The sequence below is a fragment of the Engystomops pustulosus genome, unplaced genomic scaffold, assembly GCF_040894005.1.
Source record: "Engystomops pustulosus unplaced genomic scaffold, aEngPut4.maternal MAT_SCAFFOLD_129, whole genome shotgun sequence".
In the NCBI taxonomy this organism is placed as follows: Eukaryota; Metazoa; Chordata; class Amphibia; order Anura; family Leptodactylidae; genus Engystomops; species Engystomops pustulosus.
In genome coordinates, this window is record NW_027285010.1 from 107,180 (window position 1) to 120,579 (window position 13,400).

General features: G+C 55.1%; 1 protein-coding gene across 1 annotated transcript; it reads left to right on the plus strand.

The window, feature by feature from the left end:
* The first annotated feature begins 1,713 nt into the window (after nucleotides 1–1,713).
* Nucleotides 1,714–9,788, plus strand: LOC140108428 (programmed cell death protein 4-like). The gene is made up of 11 exons (XM_072131739.1): nucleotides 1,714–1,947; nucleotides 5,504–5,801; nucleotides 6,713–6,810; nucleotides 7,235–7,348; nucleotides 8,221–8,439; nucleotides 8,530–8,627; nucleotides 8,866–8,980; nucleotides 9,049–9,156; nucleotides 9,233–9,343; nucleotides 9,422–9,561; nucleotides 9,640–9,788. Exons 2-11 carry the CDS (start codon nucleotides 5,540–5,542, stop codon nucleotides 9,689–9,691), a joined length of 1,317 nt encoding a protein of 438 aa, XP_071987840.1. The 5' UTR covers nucleotides 1,714–1,947; nucleotides 5,504–5,539; the 3' UTR covers nucleotides 9,692–9,788.
* Nucleotides 9,789–13,400: the final 3,612 nt, after the last annotated feature.

The following is a 13,400-nucleotide window of genomic DNA, read 5'->3' on the forward strand; positions in this document are numbered from 1 at the left end:
CTGAGTATATACCCCATCATGAGGAGACACGAGGCTGGAGGAGGTTCTGAGGAGGAGACGTGAGGCTGAAGGAGGTTCTGAGGAGGAGACGTGAGGCTGGAGGAGGTTCTGAGGAGGAGACACGAGGCTGGAGGAGGTTCTGAGGAGGAGACGTGAGGCTGGAGGAGGTCCTGAGGAGGAGACACGAGGCTGGAGGAGGTCCTGAGGAGGAGACACGAGGCTGGAGGAGGTTCTGAGGAGGAGGAGGAGACATGAGGCTGGAGGAGGTTCTGAGGAGGAGACGTGAGGCTGGAGGAGGTTCTGAGGAGGAGACACGAGGCTGGAGGAAGTTCTGAGGAGGAGACACGAGGCTGGAGGAGGTTCTGAGGAGGAGGAGGAGACACGAGGCTGGAGGAGGTTCTGAGGAGGAGACACGAGGCTGGAGGAGGTTCTGAGGAGGAGACACGAGGCTGGAGGAAGTTCTGAGGAGGAGACACGAGGCTGGAGGAGGTTCTGAGGAGGAGACACGAGGCTGGAGGAGGTTCTGAGGAGGAGACACGAGGCTGGAGGAGGTTCTGAGGAGGAGACACGAGGCTGGAGGAGGTTCTGAGGAGACCTGAGGCTGGAGGAGGTTCTTAGGAGGAGACCTGAGGCTGGAGGAGGTTCTGAGGAGGAGACAGGAGGCTGGAGGAGGTTCTGAGGAGGAGACCTGAGGCTGGAGGAGGTTCTGAGGAGGAGACGCGAGGCTGGAGGAGGTTCTGAGGAGGAGACGCGAGGCTGGAGGAGGTTCTGAGGAAGAGACGCGAGGCTGGAGGAGGTTCTGAGGAGGAGACGCGAGGCTGGAGGAGGTTCTGAGGAGGAGACGTGAGGCTGGAGGAGGTTCTGAGGAGGAGACACGAGGCTGGAGGAGGTTCTGAGGAGGAGACGCGAGGCTGGAGGAGGTTCTGAGGAGGAGACGTGAGGCTGGAGGAGGTTCTGAGGAGGAGACGCGAGGCTGGAGGAGGTTCTGAGGAGTAGACGCGAGGCTGGAGGAGGTTCTGAGGAGGAGACGCGAGGCTGGAGGAGGTTCTGAGGAGGAGACACGAGGCTGGAGGAGGTTCTGAGGAGGAGACACGAGGCTGGAGGAGGTTCTGAGGAGGAGACGTGAGGCTGGAGGAGGTTCTGAGGAGTAGACACGAGGCTGGAGGAGGTTCTGAGGAGGAGACACGAGGCTGGAGGAGGTTCTGAGGAGGAGACACGAGGCTGGAGGAGGTTCTGAGGAGGAGACACGAGGCTGGAGGAGGTTCTGAGGAGGAGACACGAGGCTGGAGGAGGTTCTGAGGAGGAGACACGAGGCTGGAGGAGGTTCTGAGGAGGAGACACGAGGCTGGAGGAGGTTCTGAGGAGGAGACACGAGGCTGGAGGAGGTTCTGAGGAGGAGACAGGAGGCTGGAGGAGGTTCTGAGGAGGAGACAGGAGGCTGGAGGAGGTTCTGAGGAGGAGACCTGAGGCTGGAGGAGGTTCTGAGGAGGAGACCTGAGGCTGGAGGAGGTTCTGAGGAGGAGACAGGAGGCTGGAGGAGGTTCTGAGGAGGAGACCTGAGGCTGGAGGAGGTTCTGAGGAGGAGACGCGAGGCTGGAGGAGGTTCTGAGGAGGAGACACGAGGCTGGAGGAGGTTCTGAGGAGGAGACACGAGGCTGGAGGAGGTTCTGAGGAGGAGACAGGAGGCTGGAGGAGGTTCTGAGGAGGAGACCTGAGGCTGGAGGAGGTTCTGAGGAGGAGACCTGAGGCTGGAGGAGGTTCTGAGGAGGAGACCTGAGGCTGGAGGAGGTTCTGAGGAGGAGACACGAGGCTGGAGGAGGTTCTGAGGAGGAGACCTGAGGCTGGAGGAGGTTCTGAGGCCTCACACATCACTTCCTGGGCAGGAGGCGTGAGGTTCTGCAGGGATTTGGAGGCTCCAGGCTCAGTGTTGGGGTGTGTGGACAGGAGGTGAGAGGTGTCCTGCACCCCGGGGCAGGTGATGTTACATACAGCAGGGGCAGCAGGGGGTGACGGGGGCAGCAGGGGGAGATCTGGGGCATCTGTGTGCAGCACGTGGTGTAAACATATGGAACACATGGAGCAGAGTCTACCCCCCCCCCCTCCCCTGCAGCTTCTCCTGACTGCATTAACCCCTTCTCTGCCTTACTGCTCTGCATTAACCCCTTCTCTGCCTGACCGCCCTACTGCAGTAACCCCTTCTCTGCCTGACCGCCCTACTGCAGTAACCCCTTCTCTGCCTGACCGCCCTACTGCAGTAACCCCTTCTCTGCCTGACCGCCCTACTGCAGTAACCCCTTCTCTGCCTGACCGCCCTACTGCAGTAACCCCTTCTCTGCCTGACCGCCCTACTGCAGTAACCCCTTCTCTGCCTGACCGCCCTACTGCAGTAACCCCTTCTCTGCCTGACCGCCCTACTGCAGTAACCCCTTCTCTGCCTGACCGCCCTACTGCAGTAACCCCTTCTCTGCCTGACCGCCCTACTGCAGTAACCCCTTCTCTGCCTGACCGCCCTACTGCAGTAACCCCTTCTCTGCCTGACCGCCCTACTGCAGTAACCCCTTCTCTGCCTGACCGCCCTACTGCAGTAACCCCTTCTCTGCCTGACCGCCCTACTGCAGTAACCCCTTCTCTGCCTGACCGCCCTACTGCAGTAACCCCTTCTCTGCCTGACCGCCCTACTGCAGTAACTCCTTCTCTGCCTTACTACTCTGCATTAACCCCTTCTCTGTCTGACTGCAGTAACCCTTATCTTGACCCAATTTGTTTGTACTGCATCCATCCTGCAGCATTAACTCTCTCTCCTCCATGTTTCTACCACTGTATTACCGCTGCCAACCCGGCATCTCTGCATGGAGAACTGGAGAGACTTGGGGGACAGGACGGGGACACGCTGACACTTGGGGGACAGGACGGGGACACGCTGACACTTGGGGGGACAGGACGGGGACACGCTGACACTTGGGGGACAGGACGGGGACACGCTGACACTTGGGGGGACAGGACGGGGACACGCTGACACTTGGGGGGACAGGACGGGGACACGCTGACACTTGGGGGGACAGGACAGGGACACGCTGACACTTGGGGGGACAGGACGGGGACACGCTGACACTTGGGGGACAGGACGGGGACACGCTGACACTTGGGGGACAGGACGGGGACACGCTGACACTTGGGGGGACAGGACGGGGACACGCTGACACTTGGGGGGACAGGACGGGGACACGCTGACACTTGGGGGGACAGGACGGGGACACGCTGACACTTGGGGGGACAGGACGGGGACACGCTGACACTTGGGGGGACAGGACAGGGACACGCTGACACTTGGGGGGACAGGACAGGGACACGCTGACACTTGGGGGGACAGGACAGGGACACGCTGACACTTGGGGGGACAGGACAGGGACACGCTGACACTTGGGGGGACAGGACAGGGACACGCTGACACTTGGGGGGACAGGACAGGGACACGCTGACACTTGGGGGGACAGGACAGGGACACGCTGACACTTGGGGGGACAGGACAGGGACACGCTGACACTTGGGGGGACAGGACAGGGACACGCTGACACTTGGGGGGACAGGACAGGGACACGCTGACACTTGGGGGGACAGGACGGGGACACGCTGACACTAGGGGGACAGGACGGGGACACGATGACACTTGGGGGGGACAGGACGGGGACACGGTGACACTTGGGGGGACAGGACGGGGACACGGTGACACTTGGGGGGACAGGACGGGGACACGGTGACACTTGGGGGGACAGGACGGGGACACGGTGACACTTGGGGGGACAGGACGGGGACACGGTGACACTTGGGGGGACAGGACGGGGACACGGTGACACTTGGGGGACAGGACGGGGACACGCTGACACTTGGGGGACAGGACGGGGACACGCTGACACTTGGGGGGACAGGACGGGGACACGCTGACACTTGGGGTACAGGACGGGGACACGCTGACACTTGGGGGACAGGACGGGGACACGCTGACACTTGGGGGGACAGGACAGGGACACGCTGACACTTGGGGTACAGGACGGGGACACGCTGACACTTGGGGGACAGGACGGGGACACGCTGACACTTGGGGGACAGGACGGGGACACGCTGACACTTGGGGGGACAGGACGGGGACACGCTGACACTTGGGGGGACAGGACGGGGACACGCTGACACTTGGGGGGACAGGACAGGGACACGCTGACACTTGGGGGGACAGGACAGGGACACGCTGACACTTGGGGGGACAGGACAGGGACACGCTGACACTTGGGGGGACAGGACAGGGACACGCTGACACTTGGGGGGACAGGACAGGGACACGCTGACACTTGGGGGGACAGGACAGGGACACGCTGACACTAGGGGGACAGGACGGGGACACGATGACACTTGGGGGGGACAGGACGGGGACACGGTGACACTTGGGGGGACAGGACGGGGACACGGTGACACTTGGGGGGACAGGACGGGGACACGGTGACACTTGGGGGGACAGGACGGGGACACGGTGACACTTGGGGGACAGGACGGGGACACGCTGACACTTGGGGGACAGGACGGGGACACGCTGACACTTGGGGGGACAGGACAGGGACACGCTGACACTTGGGGTACAGGACAGGGACACGCTGACACTTGGGGGACAGGACAGGGACACGCTGACACTTGGGGACAGGACAGGGACACGCTGACACTTGGGGGACAGGACAGGGACACGCTGACACTTGGGGGGACAGGACAGGGACACGCTGACACTTGGGGGGACAGGACAGGGACACGCTGACACTTGGGGGGACAGGACAGGGACACGCTGACACTTGGGGGGACAGGACAGGGACACACTGACACTTGGGGGGACAGGACAGGGACACACTGACACTAGGGGGACAGGACGGGGACACGATGACACTTGGGGGGGACGGGGACACGATGACACTTGGGGGGGACAGGACGGGGACACGGTGACACTTGGGGGGACAGGACGGGGACACGGTGACACTTGGGGGACAGGACGGGGACACGCTGACACTTGGGGGGACAGGACAGGGACACGCTGACACTTGGGGGACAGGACAGGGACACGCTGACACTTGGGGGACAGGACAGGGACACGCTGACACTTGGGGGACAGGACAGGGACACGCTGACACTTGGGGGACAGGACAGGGACACGCTGACACTTGGGGGACAGGACAGGGACACGCTGACACTTGGGGGGGACAGGACAGGGACACGCTGACACTTGGGGGGGACAGGAGAGGGACACGCTGACACTTGGGGGGACAGGAGAGGGACACGCTGACACTTGGGGGGACAGGAGAGGGACACGCTGACACTTGGGGGACAGGACAGGGACACGCTGACACTTGGGGGAGAGGACAGGGACACGCTGACACTTGGGGGGACAGGAGAGGGACACGCTGACACTTGGGGGCTCATGGGGCACTTGGGTAATGGGTATTGGGTTATGCTCTGATTTGGTTTCTAGGACTTTCAAGCATTTGAGGGATCTTCTTCTGCTGGGATGGGTCCTGGGGAGGATGAGGTCCTACAGGCGGAGGAGCTGAGTGACGAGGAGGTGGCACGTGACTGGACCCCACAGGAGAAGGCTCTACACGAAGCTAAAGTAAAGGCAAAGGCCAAGCGTCGCATCCGCCGGACGTCATCCCGGGACTCTGCTAGGGAGTCTGAGAGCTCGGACTGTCCGGTGGATCCTCTTAGCCCCCGCGAGAAGGGACATGACAGAAAATCACGAATGGGCAAGGGACGAGGACTCCCTAAGAAAGGTAAAGGGGAAGATGGGTGGGAAGGTCCTGTACAAGCAGTGATGTGATGATTGTATGGCAGAGGACATGGTACAGGGTAGAAGATTAGGAAAGGATGTCATGAGGTGGAGGGGACTGCTCAGGGATAGGGCAGCCTGGTGGAGGGGACTTCTCAGGGATAGGGCAGCCTGGTGGAGGGGACTGCTCAGGGATAGGGCAGCCTGGTGGAGGGGACCGCTCAGGGATAGGGCAGCCTGGTGGAGGGGACCGCTCAGGGATAGGGCAGCCTGGTGGAGGGGACCGCTCGGGGATAGGGCAGCCTGGTGGAGGGGACCGCTCGGGGATAGGGCAGCCTGGTGGAGGGGACCGCTCAGGGATAGGGCAGCCTGGTGGAGGGGACTGCTCAGGGATAGGGCAGCCTGGTGGAGGGGACTGCTCAGGGATAGGGCAGCCTGGTGGAGGGGACTGCTCAGGGATAGGGCAGCCTGGTGGAGGGGACCGCTCAGGGACAGGGCAGCCTGGTGGAGGGGACCGCTCAGGGACAGGGCAGCCTGGTAGAGTGGACCGCTCAGGGATAGGGCAGCCTGGTGGAGGGGACCGCTCAGGGATAGGGCAGCCTGGTGGAGGGGACCGCTCAGGGATAGGGCAGCCTGGTGGAGGGGACCGCTCAGGGATAGGGCAGCCTGGTGGAGGGGACCGCTCAGGGATAGGGCAGCCTGGTGGAGGGGACCGCTCAGGGATAGGGCAGCCTGGTGGAGGGGACCGCTCAGGGATAGGGCAGCCTGGTGGAGGGGACTGCTCAGGGATAGGGCAGCCTGGTGGAGGGGACTGCTCAGGGATAGGGCAGCCTGGTGGAGGGGACTGCTCAGGGATAGGGCAGCCTGGTGGAGGATTTGATTATACACCATTTCTATCTTTGGTTTTCCTTGCAGGAGGTGCTGGTGGGAAAGGTGTCTGGGGAGCTCCCGGGCAGGTTTACACTTATCAGGAACCTGATGCTCGAGATCCCAATTATGATGAAGCAGCTCAGGTAATGCACAACGTGGAGAGAAGTCCCGGGTTCCTTTACTTCCAGGAGCTCTTCAGATATGATCCCATTTTACAACCAGAGACATTAACATGAACTTCAAACAGCCCCCCCCCCTTCTGGGACAGAATTTTATAAGGTTCTGTGGGAATTCTAGGCATTTGTGAGGTCAGACATTGATGTTGGGCACTGAAAGGTCCTTCTCACAATATCTGTTCTAGTTTATCCCAAAGGTGTTGGAGATGGGATGGAGGTCCAGTTATGTTCCTCCAGACCAGACTCCCTTGACCCTTTCTTTATGGACCATGGTTGTGACCACACCTGACTCCGCCAATGATACCTATAGGTGATGTCATGTACGTTCTGTTCTCCCCGAGATCTGACTCATCTGGGGTAACGTTATGATGCCTCTGGTCTATCCCAACAGGGGGACACGGTCTATCAGAAGGTGATTCCAGAGCTGGATGAGACTGAACTGCAGCACACTGTGCAGCCCATGGTGAAGGAATATTTTGAGCATGGTGACACTGGTGAGGTTCTGGTAAGTATTTGCCAATTTGTAACCTAGTGGGATTGTGGACTACTCAACGTGATATGGCTGTTAGCGTGGAAAGCCTGGCATGGTATAAATGTCACCAAAGCAGACCAAGGAGAAGGCCCTATACCATGGCCCCGTAGAGAGAAGGCCCTATACCATGGCCCCATGACGTGGCCCCTTAAAGAGAAGGCCCCATGACGTGGCCCCTTACAGAGAAGGCCCTATAATGTGGGGGATGTACTGCTCACATATTATGCACGGCAGAGACCTTTGGCTTCTCTTGTCTGTAGATGTGTAGAGCCGTAATAAAGTTTGTGATATTATCTTCATGGCTGGGAGTAATACAGGTGTCACCGATGATGACAGGCACGCCATTACTCTACCCCCGCACACGGAAGTTATGTGAGGATCCATCATCCCCGGTGATTGTGAGCAGCATCACATACTGGGTCTAATATCTGTCATCCACGAGGGGCGCACATTAGTATCTCTCATTGGGATTGTGTCCTCTCATCTCTCTTGTGGTGGTCGCACAATCTGATGCGATATTGATGCAGAATAGCTGGACTGTTATGACTACATGTAGCCTCAGGGGGTAGTGCACCATATATATTTTCATTTTTAGGTAAAAGTTAAGTTTTACCCACTTTTTGCTGTGGCCTTGCTGGACACTGTTGATGTGGGCCTATCAATGACTGGGCTGTTGTCACGGTGTGCAGCCTAGTCCTGGACTCAGGAGGGCGGCCCAGCTCCATCTACCCCGTACCATGGTTTCCTTATAGTCTCATGAGGCCGGTCACAGTAACGGACACGATATCATGAGGATGTTGGTTCTTGTGGACACTGCTCAGGTTCTGTGTTTTGATTTGCTGCAGGCTCTTTTGCGTGAGCTGAATTTGGGGAGTCAGAAGCCGGGGGTTCCACGACTTGCTGTATCTCTGTCCCTGGAAGGAAAAGCTAGTCATCGTGAGCTGACGTCATGTCTTCTGTCCGATCTGTGTAAGCTCATGTCTGAGGAGGACATGGCGCAGGCCTTTGATAGACTGCTGAGCGACCTCTCGGACCTTATCCTGGACACTCCGGAGGCTCCGCAGGTAATGCCCATACCAGGGCTGTGAGGGGTTTTCCATGCAGTCTGCCATATCCTTTATTGCCCGCTTGTGATGCTTTGCGTTGTCTCGCAGATGCTGGGCCAGTTCATTGCTCGTGCGGTGGCCGATCACGCTTTGCCATTAGATTTCCTGGATCGCTACAAGGGACGAGTTGACTGTGATCATGCGCGGTGAGAGGGCTGAAGCTGAACGCTGGGATTATTGCACTGTGGCTGGGGGTGACTCCATAACCATCTCCGTCCGTCACGTCTTCCCTCTGTCCTCAGTGTTCTCGTCACACTGTCCATATGTAAATGGCGGGAATTCTCCGTCTTCATCCCACCATGCTGTTGGTTTCCACTCGGTCTCCTTATTTCCACTCATCCGCATTACCCTCATTCCCCTCTCGTACTTTTGGTTTCCCCTTAGGGCAGCATTGGACCGCGCCGCAGTGCTACTAAGAATCAAGAGGGAAATCATACGCTTGGATAATGTTTGGGGCGTTGGTGGGGGACAGAGACCTGTCAAACATCTTATTAAGGAGGTAAGTACAGAGGCTGGGACTAGTCATTTCTACCGTGTCCTGACAACTCACGAATGTGTCTTCTTCAGATGAACCTGATCCTGCAGGAGTTCTTGGTGTCAGGACAAGTTTCTGAGGCAGAGCGATGTCTGAGGGAGCTTGAGGTGCCTCATTTTCACCACGAGCTTGTCTACGAGGTAGTGATATGGCATCTGTGTCTCGGTGTAGGGTCCAGTGAATGGTGATATGTGCTAATGGCCTCTTCACTTCCAGGCTGTAGTTCTCGTGTTGGAAGGCTCTGCTGAAGGCCACGTCCTAATGGCAGTGAAGCTGCTAAAAGCTTTATGGGAAAGTGGCCTGATCACTCTAGACCAGATGAATCGGGTAATGGTTCTGGTTCTTGTTATATGCCTGTGTATGTGCCATGTATTGGACTCCTCCTCACTGTCCGCTGTCTTCCAGGGCTTCGAGCGCGTGTACTCTGAGCTTCCAGACTTGACTCTGGATGTCCCACTGGCCCATAATGTCCTGGAGAAGTTGGTGGATCTGTGCTACCAGGAGGGGGTGATCACCAAACAGCTACGGGACTCGTGTCCTTGTCGGTGAGCGCACATCTCATCTTTGTTATGGAGCGTTAGCGGCTGAAACCTGAATCCTTCTCTTACTTTTGCTTCTAACAGGGGCCGCAAACGCTTTGTGAGTGAAGGTGATGGAGGCCTGGTCAAACAGTGACTCCACCATGAACCATCCGAGGTTCCTCAAGAATTTGTGGATCTGGGGGAAAACGTTGTTTGGTTAACCCAAAATAAACAATGGAAAACTGAGAAAATCATCTGGTGTCATCATTATCGCTGCATGGAAATATTGGGGCAGATTTATCAAGTGTCTGAAAGTCAGAATATTTCCAGTTGCCCATAGCAACCAATCACAGCTCAGCTTTCATTTTACCAGTGCTCATGAATATTTTAAAGCTGAGCTGTGATTGGTTGCCATGGGCAACTGGAAATATTCTGACTTTCAGACACTTGATAAATCTGTCCCATTGTGTAAAAATACAGGCATCCTGCTCCCATTTACAAGTCTTCAGTAGAACGGGCTCCATCTGCTGCCCCTGATACACTCCCAGTATTCATCAGTCTTCATATTGTTGGCCATTGCTCCCGGTAGTCTCTGGTCTTCAGAGATGAGAAAATTTCGAACCCATTTTTTGGATCATGGACAAGAAGGGTGAATTAGATGCCTGGAGGGTCATCTTAGAATAGAGCGGGTCGGAGGAGAGAAGGTTCTAAAGTAGTGCGGTGGGGATGCCGGAGGAGCGCGGCGGTGGTGGGCGCCGAAAGAGAGCGCGGTGGTGGGCGCCAGAGGAGCGCGGCGGCGGTGGTGGGCGCCAGAGGAGCGCGGCGGCGGTGGTGGGTGCCAGAGGAGCGCGGCGGCGGTGGTGGGCGCCAGAGGAGAGCGCGGTGGTGGTGGTCGCTGGAGGAGCGCGGCGGTGGTGGTGGTTGCCGGAGGCCAGCAGCTGCTTATATTCCTCTCCTTAATGAGAACACTACCTGAGACGTGATCTGTCTTCTATCTTGTGGTGTTTATGGACCTGAGCCGGCAGTGGTTGGGATATCTTACATCTATAGACTGTAGCCACACAAGGTGGAGTGTTCCCCTGCAGCATAGTGAATGAAAGGAGTATGCTCATCTTCCTGCTGCGTGTGCCCGCTGTCCTGACACCCTCATGACTTGTGTTATAAATAGTGCCCTCTCCCAACCTCCTCCTCTATAGGAAAACTATCCATGAAATATGAGCCACGCCAGAAACATTCAAGACCCTACTCCCCGATTCCAGGAAGACTTGTCTGACGGAGACCCGGCTACAAAACTGCGGCTGCTTGTAAAATATACAGGAGCCCTGTGTCCTCCATGATGGGAAGGAGGAGGACACCAGATAAGCCTGAACCTCACAGTGCAACCACCATTGGTGACGTAGTTATGGGTCATTTGCCACCTATTTCGCGTGAATGGCAAGGGGAGTTGGCTCCTTGCAGTGAGCCTATAGTTCTTAACCCCGCCCCCAATCAGCTAACCACGCCCCTTTAAATTGATAAAATCCGGTTAAAAGTCTAGTTGTGTGGGGAGACTGAATTATATATTTAATAGGGAACCGTAGAAGAGCCAGAAGAGCCGGACATCACGAGGAGACGCGTTCTGAGCTCATCATCAGTCACATTCAGTCTGGACTCCAAACACTTCTCCTTATTTTATCATCTGAACTTATGGATCCATAAACATATGGACGAATTTAGGGTTTCGGACGTTATAAATGAACCCCTAGGCACAACAGGATGTTATAGTACGTCCCTGCGGGAAGTAACGCCCCGCTTCTGGCACCGGCTCACGAATGGAGCCGGCACCAGAATTAGCAGCTGTCAGCATGACCATCATACAAAACAGGCTACATCCTAGTGTATAGAGGACAGCACCATTAGTACATTAGTATCCAGCCCCCTGTATATAGTACAGATACATCCTAGTGTATAGAGGACAGGACCATTAGTACATTAGTATCCAGCCCCCTGTATATAGTACAGATACATCCTAGTGTATAGAGGAGCAGCACCATTAGTACATTAGTATCCAGCCCCCTGTATATAGTACAGATACATCCTAGTGTATAGAGGGCAGCACCATTAGTACATTAGTATCCAGCCCCCTGTATATAGTACAGATACATCCTAGTGTATACAGGACAGGACCATTAGTACATTAGTATCCAGCCTCCTGTATATAGTACAGATACATCCTAGTGTATACAGGACAGGACCATTAGTACATTAGTATCCAGCCTCCTGTATATAGTACAGATACATCCTAGTGTATAGAGGACAGGACCATTAGTACATTAGTATCCAGCCTCCTGTATATAGTACAGATACATCCTAGTGTATACAGGACAGGACCATTAGTACATTAGTATCCAGCCTCCTGTATATAGTACAGATACATCCTAGTGTATACAGGACAGCACCATTAGTACATTAGTATCCAGCCTCCTGTATATAGTACAGATACATCCTAGTGTATAGAGGGACAGCACCATTAGTACATTAGTATCCAGCCTCCTGTATATAGTACAGATACATCCTAGTGTATACAGGACAGCACCATTAGTACATTAGTATCCAGCCCCCTGTATATAGTACAGATACATCCTAGTGTATAGAGGAGCAGCACCATTAGTACATTAGTATCCAGCCCCCTGTATATAGTACAGATACATCCTAGTGTATAGAGGACAGGACCATTAGTACATTAGTATCCAGCCCCCTGTATATAGTACAGATACATCCTAGTGTATAGAGGAGCAGCACCATTAGTACATTAGTATCCAGCCCCCTGTATATAGTACAGATACATCCTAGTGTATAGAGGGGCAGCACCATTAGTACATTAGTATCCAGCCCCCTGTATATAGTACAGATACATCCTAGTGTATACAGGACAGCACCATTAGTACATTAGTATCCAGCCTCCTGTATATAGTACAGATACATCCTAGTGTATACAGGACAGGACCATTAGTACATTAGTATCCAGCCCCCTGTATATAGTACAGATACATCCTAGTGTATAGAGGGGCAGCACCATTAGTACATTAGTATCCAGCCCCCTGTATATAGTACAGATACATCCTAGTGTATAGAGGAGCAGCACCATTAGTACATTAGTATCCAGCCCCCTGTATATAGTACAGATACATCCTAGTGTATAGAGGGGCAGCACCATTAGTACATTAGTATCCAGCCCCCTGTATATAGTACAGATACATCCTAGTGTATAGAGGAGCAGCACCATTAGTACATTAGTATCCAGCCCCCTGTATATAGTACAGATACATCCTAGTGTATAGAGGGGCAGCACCATTAGTACATTAGTATCCAGCCCCCTGTATATAGTACAGATACATCCTAGTGTATACAGGACAGCACCATTAGTACATTAGTATCCAGCCCCCTGTATATAGTACAGATACATCCTAGTGTATAGAGGAGCAGCACCATTAGTACATTAGTATCCAGCCCCCTGTATATAGTACAGATACATCCTAGTGTATACAGGACAGCACCATTAGTACATTAGTATCCAGCCCCCTGTATATAGTACAGATACATCCTAGTGTATACAGGACAGCACCATTAGTACATTAGTATCCAGCCTCCTGTATATAGTACAGATACATCCTAGTGTATACAGGACAGGACCATTAGTACATTAGTATCCAGCCTCCTGTATATAGTACAGATACATCCTAGTGTATAGAGGGACAGCACCATTAGTACATTAGTATCCAGCCTCCTGTATATAGTACAGATACATCCTAGTGTATAGAGGAGCAGCACCATTAGTACATTAGTATCCAGCCCCCTGTATATAGTACAGATACATCCTAGTG